At 45.8% G+C, this 18,265-nt stretch overlaps 1 protein-coding gene across 1 annotated transcript in view; it reads right to left on the reverse strand.

The window, feature by feature from the left end:
- KCNK2 (potassium two pore domain channel subfamily K member 2) overlaps positions 1-13,846 on the reverse strand; it is a 140,340-nt gene extending 126,494 nt beyond the window's left edge. The window contains exons 1-3 of the mRNA XM_064276955.1: positions 13,829-13,846; positions 13,553-13,694; positions 11,355-11,800 (exon numbers count right to left, since the gene is read on the reverse strand). Coding sequence (XP_064133025.1) covers positions 11,355-11,800; positions 13,553-13,694; positions 13,829-13,846 — 606 coding nt within the window. The remainder of the gene's footprint in view (positions 1-11,354; positions 11,801-13,552; positions 13,695-13,828) is intronic.
- Between the last annotated feature and the right edge of the window lie 4,419 nt (positions 13,847-18,265).

Raw genomic sequence — 18,265 nt, forward strand, 5'->3', positions numbered from 1 at the left:
TTTTTTTTTTTTTAATATGAGCAAATAGAGACTATATATAAAAGTGCTTCTAAGCAGGTGCAGCTATGACCCAGTATTTACTGACAATCCCGTCACCAGGTATTGTGGCGCACACATTCCTGTACGTTTGAGAGGCGGCCACTGTAGCTGGGGTCACAAGGAAGAACCTGATTGAGGTGCATGTGGCCTTTTTCTGACCTGTAAGGCAGTGAACCTATCTGTGTTCTAGTTTCCTCACTTTACAAATGTGAATTAAAATATCCATGTCTAAGGGATGTAGGAATTAAAAAATATAATGTACCTTAAAGTGTATAATATACATTTAATGTACCCATGCAAGCAACAGTCAAGAAATCAAATGACGCATTGTGTTGGGCAAATCCGCTGCAAAAGACCTCTTTAAAGTGTTGAAAAGCAAAGATGTCACCTTGAGGACAAGAGTGCACCCGACCCAAGCCATGGTATTCTCAATAACCTTATGTACGTGGGAAAGCTGGACAATGAATAGGGAAGCCCAAAGAAGAACTGATGTCTTTGAATTACGGTGTTAGTAAAGAATATTGAATATACCACGGACTGCCAGAAGAATCACAATCTGTCTTGGAAGAAATCCCGCCAGAACGCTCCTTGGAAGTGAGGATGGCGAGACTTCGTCTCACATACTTTGGACATCTTATCAAGAGGGACCAGTCCCTGGAGAAGGACATCATGCTTGGTAAAGCAGAGGGTCAGCAACAAAGAGGAAGACCCTCGAAGAGATGGATTGACACAGTGGCCGCAACAATGGGCTCAAACATAGCAATGATGGTGAAGATGGTACAGGACAGGGCAGTGTTTTGTTCTATTGTACATATTGTACATAAGGTCGCTATGAGTCGGAACTGACTCGACAACGTCTAACAACAACAAAAACAATCTACTTCTGAGAAATCAGTTACTGAAAACCCTATGGAGCACAGTTCTACTCTGACTCACATAGGGGCACTATGAGTTGGCACCGATTCGACAACATTAAAGTATAAAACTTCATAAAACGTGATAAAATACAAACATGGAACGTACAGCTCTAACAGCTTGAGAGCCATTCTGATAATTACTACCAACCAAGCCACCTGGGTCAGACCTCAGTCTAACACCTTCTATTTGACAGAGCTTAATATTCAAGGCTTGTTTTAGCTTAGAATAAATTGTCAGTCAAAAATTATTTTAAAATGTATTACAATGTATATGCAGAATAACCATTCTAGCTACAATCTTCCTAGCTATTATTTTTAAATAACATTCTTTTTTAATCACATCAATTTGAGTGATATTTTATTGATACATAGAACTTCTTTTCTGAATTTTTTAGCTAGTATTAACTAGTGAATCCTCATAAGTCCTTTGGAGGTGATGTGATTTTCTGACGACCTGTTGTACTGTTTAAAGCCGTAACATTATTTGGAAACAGTACATGAAAACATCTCAATTGTTAGTTGATGGACTGAAACCTGACCAAGCATTTCCCTTTCAACCTTTTCGTTCTGAAAGCCAAGATAGTATAAAAGTATGGGTGAGAAGTGGAGTCAATCATGGGTTAGTCCACTAGGAAAAATGGGCACAGAAGAGTCCTAGGAAAACTGGAAATTCACAAGGTTTTCTTTAGGACTTCTATTTCCCCCTTCAGTAGCCTAATTCCTTCTTGTAACTCTCAAGACAGAGCTCCCAAGTAATCCTCACCGTCAAAATCCAGCCTTTTAGGTTGTGGTTGTTAGTTGTTATCGAGGTCTTTCTGACTCATGGCGACCCCATGTGTAGAGAGTAGAACTGCTCCATAGGGTTTTCAAGGCTGTGTCCTTTTTGGAAGCAGATCACCAGGTTCGTCTTCTGAGGCACTTCTAGGTGGATTTGAACCACCAACCTTTTGGCAGGTAGTTGAGTGCTTAATCCTTTGCACCATCCAAGGATTCTGCCTTTTGGGTAGCAGCTATATAATCCAGTAAAATAATCCCAACTAACAGGTTAATATTCGTCCAAGAAGTTTACACACTATACTGCTTAAAAGTGTTTTTTTCAGGCACAATACCTTAACCAAAAGTATATAATGTACTTATGGAAAGTCTGGACACTTAGTAAGCTATTTTTTGTCAAAGCTGTGTCCCTAGAATCGACAGTAGATCCCAAAAGTTGCACAAGTTGAACAAGAAGAGTAAAACCATTCGTCAGAAAAGCAGCCTCCCTTAGATGCTTTCTGGATAACATGTTATCACATCCATAATTAAATAGATAGGAGATGATTATACTCTTTCTAAGACTGAGGCCAAATACTTATATACCTGGGTGTTCATACAAATTAAAAAGAAAGCCACCAAAACATTGTTAATAGGATCATGTGGTATCACTCTCTAGAGCTCAGGCTGCTAATGAAAAGGTCAGCAGTTTGAATCCACCAGCCACTCCTTGGAAACCCTATGGGGCAGTTCTGCTCTGTCCTACAGGCTCACTACAGGTCAGAACCGGCTCGATGGCACACAGAAACAACAACGACAATATCACTATCACATACAGTCAGCTCTAAGCCACCTCTTCACAAGGTAAACCATTGCATTCACCATTAAAAGAGTCATAATCTGAACACAAATGGTCTCCCCAATACCTTCGATGGTTTCCCACGGCTGAACACACACTTCTTACACATTTATTTTAAAGTGCAGCTAAAGGCAAAGAAAGAGGAAACCTTAGGAGGTCTAGAGGCATAGCCATGCTGCTCACTAAAACACAAGAAATACCCTCAAAATAGTAAATCAAATATTCCCAAGAATTCTGGATTCTATTCCTTATTGACCTCTACATGCAAGTGCTCATGGCATCTTGCGTAAATCTCTGTTCTTCTCAGTCCACGCTCACTCCCAGGGTGACCTCATCCAGTCTCTTGGCCTGAAACATCTTCTCTGTAACGACAGGAGTCCCTGTGTGGTGCAAACAGTTAATGTGCTCTGCTGCTAACTGAAAGGTTGGAAGTTTGAATCCACCCAGAGGCCCCTCAGAAGACAGTCCTGGTGGTCTACTTCCAAAAAATTCGCCACTGAAAACCCTAGGAAGCACAGTTCTACTCTAATACACGCGGGGTCGTCATGCATCAGAATCAACTAAATGGCACCTGGTTTAGGTTTTGTGTAATGATGACTTCCAAATGTATCAGCCTGGGCCCCTCTCCAGAACTCCAAACTCACATTTCCAGCTTCCTACTTAAAGTTTCTACTTAAATGATCTGACAAGTATCTCCAATTTACTAAGTCTCTGCTGTAAAGGTTAATTACAGAGTCTAGGAATTGGCCTAACCTGTTCTGCTGAAGTACCTGAACAGCACTGTTCCCACATAAAGGTAGGCAGCATACTGATTAAGAATGCCGCTTCGTAGCCATGACCTTAGGAGTTCCAGGAGGTTAGTACCAGCTTGTCAGCATTGTTTGTTGATAACAGTGGGACTGGTGATCTGCACTTGTTCTCCTGAGACGTGCAGAGAGCTCTGTCACTGGGACTGCTTATGCAGCAAAACTACGCCTATGTGACTAGCAGGGTGTAAGAAATCCCAGCCAAACCCCCATTTGAAGCTCCCTGGTTCAGAGGTAGTTCTTGATCCAAGAGAGAAATGTGTCCCACTATTGCCTTGCAGAGGGTGGACAACTGGAATGTGGGCTTGGCTTCTCTGGACCCATGTCTGTGCAGTCTTGCCTGTGATGTCTAAGCTTACAAGACTGCTGTTCCTACACTGCCTCACGTTCTTGCAATAAACTGTAGGTTTGTAAGCACTATCAGAATGGGTACCGTGAATCTTCCTTAGGAATTTAACACAGGCTGCCACTATTAGTGCAATATTCAAAATGAGGCTCTTGACAATATCTTCTAAAACCAGTCCCTCCCCTACTCCTCCCCATCTTGGAAAAAGGGAGCTCTATTCTCTTAGCTCCTTAGGACAAAAACCGTGGTGTTATCCTTGACTCGTCTCCCTTACACAGCACATCTTGTCCATCAAGAAATCCCATTGACTCTCCTTCTGAAATATATCCAGAATCTGACCATATTGCACAACGCCACTGCCCCCATCCTGGTTCAAGCCACCGTCTCTCGTCACAGTTATCTCAACAGCCTCCTAGATGCGCTCTGTGTCTGCCTGGGGCCTCCTGAAGTCTATTTCCATCAGAGTCAGAGTGATCCCGTTGAGACATAAGTTGGAGCAGGACATGCTTCTGAACCAAACTCCTTACTCTGACTGACAAGGCCCTACATGACCTGCCCCTTTACCTGCCTGATATCATCTCCTTCACTCCCTCCCAGCATCCTTGTTTTCTTCTACAAGCCAGGTAGAACAACTTGCTGCCTGAGTGTTACCCCCAAAACAGTCACTTAGCTAGTCCCCCCACTCCCTTTACTGGAAACGCACCGCATCAGTGAAGCTTTCCTAATGGTCTTGTCTACACTGAATCACCACCACCACCAGACACAGCCTCTCGCACTTCACTGCTTTCTCCTCAGACCTCTTACTCTCTAACACACTGTCTTCCCCTGGTAGAATGTATGCTCTCCGAGGGCAAGAATTTTCATCTTTTTTATTATTCTGCCATTATCTCAGTGCCCAGGACAATGACACACAGAAGACACTCAATAAATAATTTCTTGAATTAATGATTATTAGAATGATTACTAATGAATGAATGATTATTAATATAAAATAATGCTTTTGGGAAAAAAAAAAACTCTACTATCATTGGCACCCTTGGAAGGTATGTCTATGTATTTATCCTGTAGCTCCAGGTATCACTGATATATTGCCGAGTGCCCTTAAAGGCACATCCACTCCAGGTGGAAGAGAACAGGGCCAGCGTAAAGGCCACCTTCCCAGGTGTGGAACAGGCCATGGTCTACCCCTCGCACCCGGACAATTCCAGTGGCTGGTCCACGCCAGACCAGTTCTGCCTGGAATGTCTGCTGATCCCTTATCTCCCCCTAGAGCATTCTGATTCAGCCCTTAAAATTCAATTTTTCTGTCATTTCTGCTGTGTCTTCCCAATTCTCAATAAGGAATTAACTTTCTCCTTCTAACATTTAAGCACTTCTACAGTAATTATATTGTAACCATGGTGTAACTGCAGTGTTACCGTACTGTAATCATAGTGTGACTGTATTGGAACAATAGTGTAACTGTAGTGTAACCATATTGCAACCATAGTGTAACCACGTTGTAACCATGTTGTAACCACATTGTAACCACGTTGTAGCCATATTGTAACCATATTATAACCGTACTGTAACCGCAGTGTGACCGCAGTGTAACCGTACTGTGACCGCAGTGTGACCACAGTGTAACCGTACTGTGACCGCAGTGTGACCGCAGTGTAACCGTACTGTGACCGCAGTGTGACCGCAGTGTGACCGCAGTGTGACCGTACTGTGACCGCAGTGTGACCGTACTGTGACCGCAGTGTGACCGTACTGTGACCGCAGTGTGACCGCACTGTGACCGCAGTGTGACCGCAGTGTGACCGTACTGTGACCGCAGTGTGACCGCAGTGTGACCGTACTGTGACCGCAGTGTGACCGCAGTGTGACCGTAGTGTGACCGCAGTGTGACCGTACTGTGACCGCAGTGTGACCGTACTGTGACCGCAGTGTGACCGCAGTGTGACCGTACTGTGACCGCAGTGTGACCGTACTGTGACCGTAGTGTGACCGCAGTGTGACCGTACTGTGACCGTAGTGTGACCGCAGTGTGACCGTAGTGTGACCGCAGTGTGACCGTACTGTAACCGTAGTGTGACCGTAGTGTAACCGTACCGTGACCGTAGTGTGACCGTAGTGTAACCGTACCGTAACCGTATTGTAACTGTACCGTAACCGTAGTGTAACCGTACCGTAACCGTAGTGTGACCATAGTGTAACCATACCATAACTGTAGTGTAACTGTAGTGTAACCGTACTGTAACCGTAGTATAGCCGTGTAGTAACTACGCACATAGCTCCGGTTGACTCAAAGCACGTAGGATAAGCCGTGCTTTTTTCACCATCTTATTTAGCTGAGTACAGAGCACCAACACTGCCACCACCAGTGGCTGCTGGGTCGACTCCGACTCACGGTGACCCCATGTGTGTCAGCTCCACTGAGTTTTCACTGGCCGATTTTTTGGAAGTGGATCACCAGACCTTTCTTTCGAGGCACCTCTGGGTGGACTCGAACCTCTAACTTTTCAACTAGCAGCCAAGCATGTTAGCTGTCTGCACCACCCAGGGACTCAGGCACAGAAGGCAACAATCGGAGGTGCTCAATAACCACCACTGAATGAACTGGTAAAAATCAAAGTGAGAAGAAGGAACAGTGCAAAAAGAAAATAACGCCCTTAGCAAAAACCACAAAGGATCTAGATCAAAGGCCACAGGATGACCTTGTACAAACATGTGTCAGTTTCTTCACTCCAAAAACAGAAAGAATGCCTTCTGTGTCTACGTCATGTTGGCATGTGGCTTGATTTAGAAAACAAATGTCAAATGCTAGAAAGGTATTTTCATTATCAATGGTGAAATCATAAATTTTGCCCTATCTTTTTAATTCCAAAATTGATCCAGCAAACACAGAAATAACCAGGTGTGTCTAATCTAACTCTGCCTTTCTGCCGACTCACAGAACACCTCTAAGATCCTAATCTCCAGGAAGAATATTAGAATTCAGGTTATATACCCTCCATGTTGGAGACAGAAGTACATTAAATATATCACCATGTACGGAGGAATGGAATTTAATATTTCGTATATCCTAATGCATAGAATGGTGAGGAACTTTACAGAAAGTGTTTATTACCAATTTTATAGAGGCAGTATATGTAGGAGCTCAGAGTATAAACTCTGGAATTTGAATAACAGACCTACTACTGCATGTAACTTCCCTCTGCCCCAATTTCCACTTAAGTTAAATACAGATAAGACAGACACCTACCTCAGAGGGTTATTTAAAGAGAATTAGATGAGATAATACATGCAAACGGTTAGAAAAGTGCCTTGCACATAGTATTGTCAGGTATCGTAGAGTCGGTTCCAACTCATAGCGACCCTATATACAATGAGAATGAAATGCTGCCTGGTGCTACGCCATGCTCACAATTGTTGCTATGTTTGAGCCCACTGTTGCACCCACTGTGTCAATCCATCTCGTTGAGGGTCTTTGTCTTTTTCACTGATCCTCTACTTTACCAAGGGTGTTGTCCTTCTCCAGTGACTGGTCCCTCCTGATAACATGTCCAAAGTATGTGAAATGAAGTCTCACCATCCTCACTTGTAAGGAGTACTCTGGCTGGACTTCTTCCAAGACAGATTTGTTCATCCTTTTGGCAGTCCATGGTATATTCAATATTCTTCACCAACACCGTAATTCAAAGGCATCAATTTGCACATAATAAGCACTCAGTAAATCTTGTTGCCACTGTTATGTGCCATTGGGTCAATTCTGACTCATAGCAACCCTATAGGACACAGCAGAACTATCACTGGGTTTCATGGGCAATCAACTCAATGGCAGTGGTTTGGGTTTGGGTTTAATCTTTATAGGAGCAAATCATCAGGTCTGTTCTCCTGAGAAGTGGCTGGTACGTTTGAACTGCCAACCTTTCAGTTAGCAGCTGAGCGCTCAACCATCATACCACCAGGGCTTCTTCAATAAATATTAACTATTTTTTTTATATATTGTTAATGGTAAAGGAGCCCTGGTGGCACGGTGGTTAAGAGCTCGGCTGCTAACTGAAACGTTGGCAGTTGGAACCCACCACCTGCTCCATGGGAGAAAGATTTGATAGTCTGGTTCTCTAAAGATTTATGGCCTTAGAGGCCCTATAGAGCAGTTCCACTCTGCCCTACAGAGTCGTTATGGGTTGGAATTGACTCAACGGCAGTGGGTTTAGTTTTGGATTTATTGTTAATAGTATTCATAAATCTTAAAACTTAAAAGTGTTTATGTATCTTTTCTGCATGACATCACACTAAATTAAATGTAACGGGAGTTGAAAATCATACAGCTCAAAACACCCACACCCCGTCAAGGTCTCTCTGTCTTGATACTCTGCCCTTCATTAATCTCATCCTGCAAAGCTGGTATCAGAAAGAGCACTCCCAGCCTACACACAAGCTGTGAGTCTATAACAGAGGAAGTCATTGCTCTCATGTGTCTTAATACTCCTTTCTCCACCTTTCTTCTTGTCCCCATCCACCCTCTGACGCAACCACAGCATGGAATCAGGTTACCATAGCCCACCCAGAGGTGTAATTAATAATCTGGGGCCTGGAGCCGATTTGATTAACTGCACCTGCCACGGGGCCTCATGTTCTGACCACCCACACTCTTCTCCTTCCCCACCCTTCAAGGAAGGAATCTGGATTTCCTTTTCCACCAAGACTAAGACTGTACTCTAAAGAAGCTGAGCCCTGAAACAGCAGAGACTCCTGGGAACAAAGTCAGACTAAGACGTCAAAGACCTGAATTCTCATTCTCACGGTGCTGTGTATGGGGTAAGTCATTGGGACTTCCTGTGTCTTCATTTCCTTACCCTAATAATGTGACATTACTGCCCAGTGTGCAGATCCACAAGGTTGCAAAGAGAGAGTCAATGGGAAAATAAATCTGGAGGAGACCCTTGGAAATTTCTGCGTCATACGGCCGAAATGTAATTCTAACACGTGAGGATGGGCTCACTGTCCTTCCTCCCTGTTTATACACTCATCTTGATCCTTGAAGTCATGCCATATAAAGATTTCTCTTATCAAGAAAAATTAAATTCAAGGAGAAAAAAATAATTACTAAAACCATAGTGTTCTGAACATGAGGGATATCACAATAAATAATGGGCAAACTCTGCATTGAAAAATACTGAATGAGCATAAAAACGGTGTTTAAGAAGCAAACACACTCAGTCAGCAGTGAACACTGATAAAGTTGAAGAGGATTTTGCTCTGCGGACCAGAGAGAAGAAAAGCTACGTCACATTCGAGTGCTGTTGTGTGCACTCCAAAAACAACGTAGCAAAAATGATCAGTATTCACCTCCAGGTTCCTCCCACCTGCCTTGACCTGCAAGTTGTTTTCAGAGATCTGAATAAATCTGGTAGTGCTGAACAGGGAGACCATTTCCATAATTCACACAGGTTTCCTCCAGTATTATCCTGACCCTGCAGGTTGTGTATTGATTTTTGCTTGGCTTTGCTTTGCTTTGTTTTTTCTTCCTGCCCAAGACCAACCGTCTCACTGTAGATAATAAGAACGCTACTACCTGCCGCAGAGGCTACAACCTAATAAAAGGATTTACAAAAAAAAAAAGCTGCCGTTGAGTCAATTCTGACTTACAGCTAGCCTATATGAGAGAGGAGAGCTGCTCCATAGGGTTTCCAAGGAGCAGCTGGTGGACTCGAGCTGCTGACCTCTTGGTTAGCAGCCATAGCTCTTAGCTACTGCACCACGAGGGATCTAATAAAGGGGTAAGGGAGGGGGAAAAAAAAAAACCTAACACTTTTTGAGCACCTAATTGCCTAACATGTAATATCTCTTTACTCGTCACAACAACCCCAAACAAAAAAACCAAGCCAGCTGCTGTCACGGCGACCCTACGGATTGCACAGTCGTACGGGGCTCCACAGGGTTTTCAGGGCTGTAACCTTTGGAAGCATATCACCAGGCATTTCTTCCAAGGCATCTCTGGATGGGTTTGAACCTCCCACCTTTCGGTCAGTGGTCAAGCACTTAACAGCCCCACTGATAGTTATTCTTTCCTCATCCAGATAGATCGTTTAAGTCTTAGAGAGAAAAAATTACTTGTTCCAGATGACACCTCTAGTAAAGTACTCCAGTGGAGTTTGAAATACGTTTGATCTGATTCTAAAATTTCTGCATTTGCTCTATGCCAGGCTGCCTCCACCAAGGCAGCCAAGAGTTCTTCTTCTAAAACTCAAGGGAAGTGGAGATTCTGCAGCGTTTTTAGTTCCTCTTAGGATCACGTGGCACTAAGAAAGAGTAAGAGCGATCTTATGTCACAATGGGGAGTAGGGTGGCTGGGACGACAATAATAGCTGACAGTTCCACTGTCAATGCCACGAATACCACTATCATCTAGGAGTAGTAGAGAGATCAGTCTGTAAGTACGCAAGGACCCTTTTCAAAATGTAAGTCAAATGGGTGAGATGCAGAAGTCTCTGAAGGGGGTAAGAACTAAGTGGGACTCAGAGAACAGACTGAGGACCATAAAGGACAGAGGTAGCATTTGGGGACTGATGACAAGAAAAACAGTAAAGGTATCAGAACAAGAAATTGGATCAAAACTAATAATAAGCTCTTCCTTCCATCTAGTATCCCAACTTCTTCAAATGCTGTAAAAATATATATGAAATGAGGAAGGACATGCTCAAAAGATAACCTGCAGATAATTTTTCAATCCAATTTGACTTAAACTAGGTAAGAAAAGTAGGATCTACAGGAAAATATGAGTAAAACATTTTAAACAACCAAATAAATCTCTCCCTGTAAGAAAATTCTGGGCTTTCTTCTTGAACAAGGTTCTTGGTTTGGCCAATGAACAGTCTCAGGCAAAGAAAATCTACAACAAAAATATAGCCTCTCTAAAGAGCCTAACTGAAACTTTAAATCATTTTTGGCTCAACTTTTACAACAAAATATTTTTCCAGAAGCTTACTATTTTGCTATTATAGAGTAAATTAAAACTAAATTAGTTTTTATTCAAAAGCTTTATTTTTCTGTGTCGTAGTAAATTGCTTTTAGTTGGAGTTTAGAGGAGCAAAACTTAATCACTTCACTCTAGACCTCAAAAAAGGCATTTACAACAGTTATTCCTTCGTTACACAAATTAAGTGAGCTACAACTTCTTAATTATAAGAAGTACCCACTGCTGCAAGGTCATCTTTCCTGTCTTATGACGCCCACCGCCCAGGTGAACACACTTTCCTGCCTCTCGTTCTCCTCCCATTTCCTACAGCGAAGGTCTTCTCAGGGGGCCATAGTCATCCTACCCATGAGGGCGTCCAGCAAGGTAAGCCCATGCCCATGAGTGTACCTGGCTACAGTAAAACAGTCAGGCAGGAGCAGAAGAAGGTGAGAAGGAGCAGGAGCAGAGAGAAGTAAAAGAGAAAGAAAAGAAAAGACGGCAAAAGTGAGAAAAGGGGGAACAAAAGCAGAAGACAAAGAAACCAGGGATAAGCAGGTGTTTGCTGAGAGGGGAGATGGAGTCGAACCCTAGCAGCACACGAGAGCTGCGCTATGTTCAAGCTGGCTCCTACATTTACTCTTTCTCCCAAGAGGAAATGGAGTAACAACTCCACCTGTGCCATTACCTGGATGAGCTCGTCCAGCTCGGTGGAGTTGACACAGGAGTGTTCGGATATGAACGTTTGTTTCTGGATCACGATGGTGGTTCTCTGCGAAATCTCATGAGGTTGCTCCAATGCTTTGAACACGGTGGCTCCAATGATTAGATAGAGAACAACCACCAGGAAAATCGTGGAGACCGTCTTCCATTTCATAACATTAATGGTCGTGTCACTCTCCACCCGGGAAGCAAGCACTGTGGGTTTCGTGGAAAACGAGAGCCTTGGTTTGGAGTTCTGAGCAGCAGATTTAGGATCCAACAAGTCGGGTGCCGCCACTGGCAACAAAAGAGAAGGAGGGTTAGGTTGGACGAGATGAGAGAGGCACTGGTTGGGGGTCAGCAAAGGCTGCCTTAACACCACTTGCTCTCCTGCTCTCCTGAATGAAGCTCCAGAAGCTAAGCCAGCTCTTTCTGGATCTCACCCAGGACCACATATATGGAATGAAGGCAGAGAGGGCTGGGACTTGACTCTCTGCTGCTAGTTGGGTTCCAGATGGGAAGAGGAAAACAGGAGGCGGACCAAGAAACTTAAAAAAAAAAAAAAATGCCTGAGGTTTTCCTAATTTCTAAAAAATGGGTCACTCTTTTTATATCTGTCCACCATGCTAGTCAATAAATACTTACTAAACTTCTAAGAGTTGATGGCACTAAACTAGATATTCGAATACTCGTGAAGAATGCTCAGGGTTTACCCTGTTCTCAGGAACTTTACACTTTACACCACAAGCAACCAATATAAAGATTCTCTATTTTTGCTTAAAAATTCATTAAAAAAAGGGAATTGTATTATACATGAATTTGTGATCCAAATATTGTTACATAAAAGAACTCCGCAGTAATTCTCTGATAAAGCATGAAGGATAAATACACCACCAAATGGCCAAATCATTTCTTTTTGCTTATCCTCCGTAGTGGGTTTGTGATTAACGCTTCATTATATTTCATTATTCAATCTCTGATATGTTTAAAAAATAAAAGTTATTGCTACACATTGTGACAACAGTCCTAGGTACAGCCAACAACAGACAAGTCCTTCCATTTCGACAATGAACAATTACAAATAAAACAAAACGTGAAACCTTGGCTCACACCTTAGACCCTGCGTGCTCTGTGCAAAGCAAATTGCTCCTTTAGGGTGGTTTTATATGTTCTCTTACAAATCCCCATATACTCTGAGGTGACTCGAAATCCATTTATTATTCATCTCAACTGTTCAAAAATACCATTAATGGATTTCTTTTTAGAAAATATAAGAGATGCTGGACTCCATCCGCTAAGGAAAAAATAAGCCATCTACTACAGAACGTTCTACTGCAATGACAATATTGAACCGAAAGGGTTTAGAGAATGACCAAAAAATAGGCCACCACAAAACCAACAGCTCAACCAAGTACAGTCAGTCTAAAGTCCAGTAACTGCTATAAATACAAGTAAAATTACTGTAGCATATAGTATAGGTTTTATCAAATAATAACCTGATGAAAAAGACACTGTTAGGTAACTATGTAAGAAATACCCGTGGAATTGCACCCAAATACCCTGCCAAAAAAAAAAAAAAAACCCATTGCCGTCGAGTCAATGCCAACTCATAGCAACCTTACAGGACAGAGTAGAGCTGCCCCACAGGGTTTCCAAGGAGCAGCTGCTGGATTCAAACTGCTGACCTTTTGGCTATCAGCCTGAGCTCTTAACCATTGTGCCACCAGGACTCCTGAGATTGCTTGAGGACGAGAAGAGAATAAAGTGTGTTAATTTTCACATGGCTACCTCCTCTGCCCTCCTGACTCCCACGTGAGCTAAGTGCAGGACTACCACGGTTTCAGTTTATAAATCTCTGGTTAGCCATGAAAATGAAGCTTTGCAAACAAAGCTCTTTGAAGCCCTAGACCTAACAGTGCTGCCACATGATAGCAGATGACAGGGGGCTCCTCACAGCAAAGGGGTTTGACTGAAGAGATGAAGTCAGAGCTCTGATGAGCTTAGCGTTCCCATGGCTTTAGTGGAGATTCCGCACAAGTGTTGCTCGTGACAGCAGTTTCTTATGGTTCAGCCTAGGACACACAGGTATGCACACAGTGCCCTCCTGATACACAGCCATCTGCTCCGGAGAAAGCCGAAGCTGGCAGCCACCTTTAAAACACAAGGTTTATGAAGCAACCTCACTCAGAAGTAGCACCGTGCGCAATGCTAACATCAGCCTTTTGTTGTTGCTGTTGTTTTGCCCTTTCATAACAGAAGTGCTGATAACCCTTAACTCACTGTCATCTGCAGACTCCCCCACCCCACCCCAAGCTGCTGAGTGAATCTGAGGGAAAAATTAAAGTCATAATCTAAAAACAAGCCATGTTTGGAATGAATAAGAGAAAACGACATAGAAGCTCCAAGTTCTCTCTCTGAGGAAAGCTTTCACATCTCTCCTCTGCACCTCCCTGCTCTTACGTTTCTGATTTTCCACATCGGTGGTTTCTAGTCTGTAGAACAGGAAACCCCAAACGGTTTGCCCCGATGCGCCCAAATCCTAATCCCAAGCTAAGGTATTATCATTGTATATTATATGCTTTGGGGAAAAGAGGACAGGTTTATATATATACATTTCCATCATGTAATCTATATTGCATTTCCTGGCGAGATTTAATTCTTTTAAAATATTACCTTAGTTTTTTAACTCACTGAAATACACATAATGCACGTTTGGCAGGCAGAGTGGGCAAAAAAAAAAGTCTAGTGAAATAACAAAATAAAAACACTACAGCCTTTCCTCTCAGTCTAATACGGGAACCCTCTGGGTTTCCATCTCCACCTCGTTTGAGGTATGATCACGGAGAGAGCTCCTTAGAAAAAGGACTGAAGATTGGTCTCTTCCACACACACTGTACATACACCTTCACTACCCACAACTACCCACCCCCCGCCGCCCCCAGCACACCACAAAAAACCAAGACACCAACCCCACTGCCCTGGAGTCAATGTCGACTCATAGTGACCCTATAGGGCAGAACAGAACTGCCCCCCTAGGGTTTCCAAGGCTGTAAATCGTTAAGGAAGCAGACTGCCACATCTTGCGCCCGTGGAGCAGCTGGTGGGTTCCAACTGCCAGCCTTTAGGCTCTCAGACAAGCGCTTAACCACTGCGCCACCGGAGCTCCAGGCAGCAAGCACATCAGTTTCTTAATTCTGGCCTCCCATCCTCGCCGGCTCCGAGCCGCGCCTGGCGACCGGGTCCGGGGGAAAGCAAGGAGCTTTTTTCAGCACCACTGCCCGTCCTAGCTCACCGCGGGCAACAAGTGTGATCAGGGTCACCGTGCGTCCTGTGTCGGCTACTCCTCAGGGCTGGCCCTCCTCCTCTGTGGGAAACTCGCCCCAGGTGTTCCAAACACATACCCAAGGCAGATGCAAAAACCCCAAGCAGGGCGGAAAAGAGACGAAGCGGCCAGGAGAGGATCGGGGGATGGGTTTGCCTCCAAACGCAGATTTTAAGCCAACACCTTAGATGGGAAGCGAAGGTGGAAAACGCCGGCTGGCTTGGAGCGGAGAGTTTGCAGCCCTCCGGGGACAGGCTGCGGCGGGAGGGCGCGGAGCGGGAACCGCAGGGGGAGCCGGGGGTCTCACCTCCTGCTCTACAGCCAGGTCTCTCCCGCGAGGCGCTGGGAAGCATGAGGCATGCAGCATTCACAATGTTTTGGAAAAGGACGGACTTGAAGCTCTTTTTACAGACACGCCATTGTACTCACTTCTTATTCGGAGACCGGCTGCGCGCTCCGAAGTGCACGGGCAGGCATTTTCCCCGGCTTTGTTTTACAAGGTGGGGAGAGCGGGGCCGGACGCGGGCGGTGGGGGGAGCGTGAGAAGAAACGAGATCGCGGGAAGGAGGGGACACCGGCGGGCCGGGCAGAGGGCGAGGCCGAGGCCAAGTCGGGCTCCGGCGCCGCCGCCCCCGCGCGCGCCTGCGGCCGGGCCCGGGTCACCCGGAGAGCTGGGGCGCCCGGGGTCCCGCCCGCCGCCGCCGCCGCCGCCGCCGCCGCGCGCTCGGCCCCGGGCTCCTCGGTCGCCGGGCCCCGGCGCGGCGCGGGGGCGGTGGGTGCAGCCCGAGCGGCCGTGCGCCCCGGCGTCTTTGTGCGCGAGGCTGGCTCAGCCCCTCTTCGCATGTCTTTGTGTCTCCCCTCGCTCAGCGATCCGCGCCGCGCGGGTGGGTGGCACGGTCCGCGCGCCCCGCGCCCTCCTGCCTGCGGCCGTCCGCCCGCCCGCCCGCCGCGCCTCTCCCTGCGGGCTCGCCCCTCTGGCTCCTCCGCCGGCGGCTGCCCCTCGTCTCGGAACTCCCTCCTCCCGCCTCCTCCCCGCTCCCGGCCGCGTCGCCCGGCTCGCCTCTCCGCACCCCTTCTAGCCCAGCCTTCGCCGGCGGCCCCCAAAGTTCCTCCGGGTCCGCCTCCCCCGGGGGGCACAGCCCTTCGGGCTCGCCTGCTGCCGCTCTTCCTCGCTCAGCCTGCCGCCACCAGCCCCCGTGTCCTCACCCTCTCTATCGGACGTGCCTACCGCACTGAGCTCCATCCCTGCTCTGCCTGGTGGACCTAAGGGGTGTGGAACCCGGAGCCGGGACGCAGGTCCCGGACCCCTGCACTTGGGCGTCCTCCCCTCCCTCGTGATCCCCCAGGGTTGTAGAGGGAAATGCCCCCGTTGGTGTACTGAGACCCCTGGGGAGGTAAGGAGAACGCTGGCTCCTACCACGCCTGGGACCGGGTTATGGAGCCCCCGGCAACCCTACACCAGCTCCAGGGGTGCTTGACCTGGGCGGGGAGCTCTGGTCAGCCAAACGTCCAATACCAGAAGGATGGGGAGCGTACACGGGGCCAACGTGAAGAAATTCAAGAAATACAGAAGGACTGAAAGAAAAACCGGTTAGGCTCTCGGGGCCAGCCCCCTTTGCTGGGGACAAAAGCTGAAAAGTGTTCTTGGTAGGAGCAGTGGGGTGGAAGACCTGGGACCTCAGTCTGGACTTGACGCCCTGCCCCTGTTCCTTCTTCCGCACCATCTAGATCCTCTCTTGGCGATACCAGATCCGCCCAAGCCCTAAGACGGCGTTGCTATGACAGCATGAAGGGAACAGGAGGGGAAGAAAGCAAGTAGATTCGAAGCTGCTGTTATAATAGGCAAGTCCTCTCAGGACACCCTTGAGGTATCAGAACTTCAGTCCCTTCTCCCAGAGTGAACTCTCTCTTCTCTTTTTCGCAGCAGGACTGCCCTGCTGACCTGGTCCACCCTTCCAGCCCACCACTGTCTGAGAGAGCTTGCTTTCATAACTGCTGCTTGGCCAAATTGGAGTGTTTTTCCAGTTACAGAGAGAACTTCTAATGAAAGCTATAGAGGTGAGGACCTAAGGAGGTAATTGACAGCAGAAAGCTTCCTGATTGTAAAAACAACGTTGTAAACCTTTTGCAAGACAGTGACCATCGATGATAAAAGTACCAAATTACTTTTTTAATTCCAGAATAGATTAGGCACCTCTTTCCCCCATTAAAAATATCTTCCTAACAGCCTCCCTGCTGGAATTTAAACACATTTTCCTCAACTTCTGGTCTTAACAATAGTGCAGTTGGATATTCTTTCTAAAATAGGAAACTGACTCATTCCCCATCTTAACTCCTTTCTGAACAACCTGGTTATTAGCTGCCATCACACAGCCCTGTGCCATCCCCATGATTTGTTGGGAATCTCACCACTGTGATCCGTAGAGATTTCCTGGGCTGATTTCCAGAAGCAGATCACCAGCCTTTCTTCCTAGACCCAACACCCAAGCCAGCCCCCATTGCTGCCCCCTCAAACTTCTAGCTCTCAAACAGTGTGCTTGATGACCTGGCCTCTCTTTTTCATTCCAGAACATCCTGGGTGCTATCACTTTCCCTCACAGACATTCCCCAACCCTCCCTCAACTTCACCTGCTGAGGCAGTGCGTCAGTCAGGGTTCTCTAGAGAAAAAGAACCGATTATAAATAAAGAGATTTAGTTTAGTAAATTGGCTCAATCCACCGTGGAGGTGGCAAGTCCAAAATCCATAAGACAGGCCAGCAGGCTGGAAACTCAGGCGGGAGTTAAGAGTTGATGATCTAGTCTTGAGGCAGAAAGGGGAGTTGGAAAATCCTTATCAGAAGCCCACTCAGAAGACCCCTCTTATGTCTCATTGGCAAGAACCAGGTCACAGGTTGTTGTTAGGTGCTGTCAAGTCAGTTCTAATCCGGAATTTCCATTCTTCTGAATGTTATCTCTTATTTGTTATGATCCACCCAGTCAAATGCCTTTGCATAGTCAATAAAACACAGGTAAACATCTTTCTGGTATTCTCTGCTTTCAGCCAAGATCATTCTGACATCAGCAGTGATATCCCTTATTCCACGTCCTCTTCTAAATCTGGCTTGAATTTCTGGCAGTTCCCTGCTGAGATATGGCTGCAGCCATTTTTGAATTATTTTTAGCAAAATTTTACTTGTGTGTGATATTAATGATATTGTTTAATAATTTCCATATTCTGTTGGGTCACCTTTCTTTGTACAAATATGAATCTCTTCCAGTCAGCTGGCCAGGTAGCTGTCTTCCAAATTTCTTGACGTAAATGAGTGAGTGCTTCCAGCATTGCATCCATTTGTTGAAACATCTTAATTGATATTACGTCAATTCTTGGAGCCTTGTTTGTCGCCAATGTCTTCAGTGCAGCTTGGACTTCTTTCAATACTGTCGGTTCTTGATCATATGCTACCTCCTGAAATGGTTGAACGTCGACCAATTCCTTTTGGTATAGTAACTCTGTGTATTCCTTCCATCTTCTTTTGATGCTTCCTGTGTCGTTCAATATGTTGCCCATAAAAAAAAAAAAAAAAAAAAGAATCCT

The sequence above is a fragment of the Loxodonta africana genome, chromosome 25 (genome assembly GCF_030014295.1).
Source record: "Loxodonta africana isolate mLoxAfr1 chromosome 25, mLoxAfr1.hap2, whole genome shotgun sequence".
NCBI lineage: Eukaryota > Metazoa > Chordata > Mammalia > Proboscidea > Elephantidae > Loxodonta > Loxodonta africana.